Source organism: Sitophilus oryzae, unplaced genomic scaffold (genome assembly GCF_002938485.1).
Source record: "Sitophilus oryzae breed Bouriz unplaced genomic scaffold, Soryzae_2.0 scaffold_637_pilon_pilon, whole genome shotgun sequence".
In the NCBI taxonomy this organism is placed as follows: Eukaryota; Metazoa; Arthropoda; class Insecta; order Coleoptera; family Curculionidae; genus Sitophilus; species Sitophilus oryzae.
In genome coordinates this window covers 3,362,241-3,364,764 of record NW_022147237.1, presented here as the reverse complement: position 1 = coordinate 3,364,764, position 2,524 = coordinate 3,362,241, and the positions used below count along the sequence as shown (strand labels likewise).

The 2,524-nt window shown below is 35.5% G+C and overlaps 1 protein-coding gene across 1 annotated transcript; it reads right to left on the bottom strand.

Moving 5' to 3' along the window:
• Window positions 1-522: 522 nt before the first annotated feature.
• LOC115887788 lies at window positions 523-825 on the bottom strand. The gene has a single exon (XM_030907284.1). The coding sequence runs from the start codon at window positions 823-825 to the stop codon at window positions 523-525; it is 303 nt and encodes a 100-aa protein (XP_030763144.1).
• Window positions 826-2,524: the final 1,699 nt, after the last annotated feature.

Here is a 2,524-nt window from a genome sequence, read left to right as displayed (position 1 = left end):
TGAAAGTTTGGCGTAAAATATTGAACATCCTGTATGATTTACGATTACCATATTTATAGCAAAGTAAGAACAGACCCTCTAAAGTAAATATCTTAATATAGTTTTGATTTCAGAACAGTTCTTGTATTTTTAATATTTTTTTTTTTAAAAGTGTTGAAAAAATATATTTTTGATTTATTTTTTAATATCTCTGAAACTATCGAAATAGATTTACTCATATCTTAAGATTATGTAAAGTGATGTGAAAGGAAGCCAAAAATGCAATAATATACAGGGTGTTCCATTTAAAAAAAATCATCCAGATCCACTCACACTTTTTGAGCCACCCTATAGAAGTTAAAATATTTTCCGGAAATACATCCTCATACATACTTTAGGTTTATACTTAAACAAAATTCTCAAGTTTTTTATTCTAGGAGCTACAGATGCCCGACGCACTATTGCCGGACCCTGTATATATATAAAGCGGGGGTCCTACAGCTTCTGCCGCATCCCGCATTTCGACCTCCATATTGCTCGATTTTACCATTCTTCCTGGTTAATAGCTCTGTCTCTCATGTACTGGTCTACTCCATCTAACCACGTAGTTGTAGGTCTTCCTCTTTTCCTTCTGCTTTGGGGACGATACTCCATTGCCCTTTTTAGCCATCTTTCCCCTCCCATTCGTTTTACGTGCCCATACCATAGTAGCTGTCTCGATTCGATGTTGTCGGTGCTGGTATATATTCGCCTTGTTCTTTGCCTGATCTCCTCATTTCTAATGTGTTCCATCCTTGATATGCGACATGCTCTTCTGAGAAAGTCCATTTCCACTGACTCGACCATCCTTCTTTCTTTTGCTGTAAATTGCCAGCATTCGGCACCGCATGTTAAAATTGGCTCTACGATTGCTTTGTAAGATCTTTAGCAGTACTTAAGGGACTTAAAGGACCATTACTACCGTTTTCCCGTTCAAAATATTCTAATAAGGTTGCGATGAGTTTTTGCACTGGCTCTTAAGCTATTAAGCTTGTACACTTTGCACTAAAAGAGGTTCTAAAAAGAAAAATGTTCGACTGCAAGATCTGCTAGTAAAAAAAATTACCTAAGTTTAAAGTATCACGAGACAAATCATTTAAACCAAAAACTCGTAAAACAAAACTAAAGTGTCAAAACGAATGGCAATGTCAGGAAATAAATAAGTAAATGTGGCAACTTGACATAGAGCTACTACCTGAATCTCCGCGAAAAATTTAAATACCAGTTTGTCAAGCTCGGCGCCGAATATGTCCATGGTTGGCAACAACGAATTTAAAAATCGTGCCCTGGATTACGTAACTAAAAGTTTAATTGGTAACGCTTGTATTAAATGTTGAATACCGTTAGAGAGTTGGAACCTTGGATGTTACAACAATAAAGTAATTCACCACAATACACCACATTACATTAATGTAATATTAGACGCGTAATTTGCTCGCCATTTATCAGATGATTAAAACTGTTTAAAAAGTTTAATCATCTGTGCTGACTTTTAGTTTTAAACATCTGCTGATGATTTACAAATTTTAAGGGAGAGAGAACCTAGATATATTGTGTTCCCCTTTCTTGAGTTATAACTCATCATACAGTCTCTGGGCTTGACAAAAAAAATGACAAAAGCCAGTATCTGAGACTGTTCAGGGCCACTATTCCACTATCAAATTTCTTTGTTAAAAATTTTATTTAAAATATATTTTATAAAGTTTATATAATTCTGTAAAATATTGTATTATATAACACTGTTAAATTTTCCATCAAATATATTTTATAAAAGATCTTTGACAAAGAAATTTGATAGTGTAATAGTGGCCTTATAGATGTTAGTTCTCCATCTCCGATATCAGTTGTACCTTTGTAGAGTGTAAGTGATGAGGTGTTCTGGTGTTATCCCATATTCCCCTCAGAATCTGCATTCGCTGTTTTTCTTAGTTCCAAATTACTGAGGTTTTCATCGACAATACAGTGTCATTTTAAAAAACCCGTGGCAATCCGAAGTACTGATGTGAAAATTGTTAAAGAGGACGCACAGTGATAAACATAAAGTGTTCTGGTGAATTAGTGATCTATTTTGACATTAAATATTGTCGCTAACTGAGCCTTTAGGCCGCGTTCGGACAGGCGACTTTGTGCATTATCTTTTCATGACATTTTAACGACGAGATTTGACGAGTTTAGTGCACTATGAAACCCCATCATCAATGGCGAAAAAATCGTCAGATTTAATGGGTCTTTGAACTGTCGTAACTCGGGTCCTATGTGAGCTACAGGGCTGAAACTCGGAATATAGATGGGCCTCAAAGAATTTTTATTTTGACGACGTTTCGTGAATTTAGAACTCCCATCATCAATGAATCAAATAAAAAAATCGTCAGATTTAAATGAAATATGGTATGCTGATAAATTGGACCAAGGCCAACTTGAACGTGTACAACACGCGTCACAGTTTTGACGTAAGGAACGATAAGTTTTTCGATTTTGCGACCAAATTTGGTGGGTAGGCTATGTG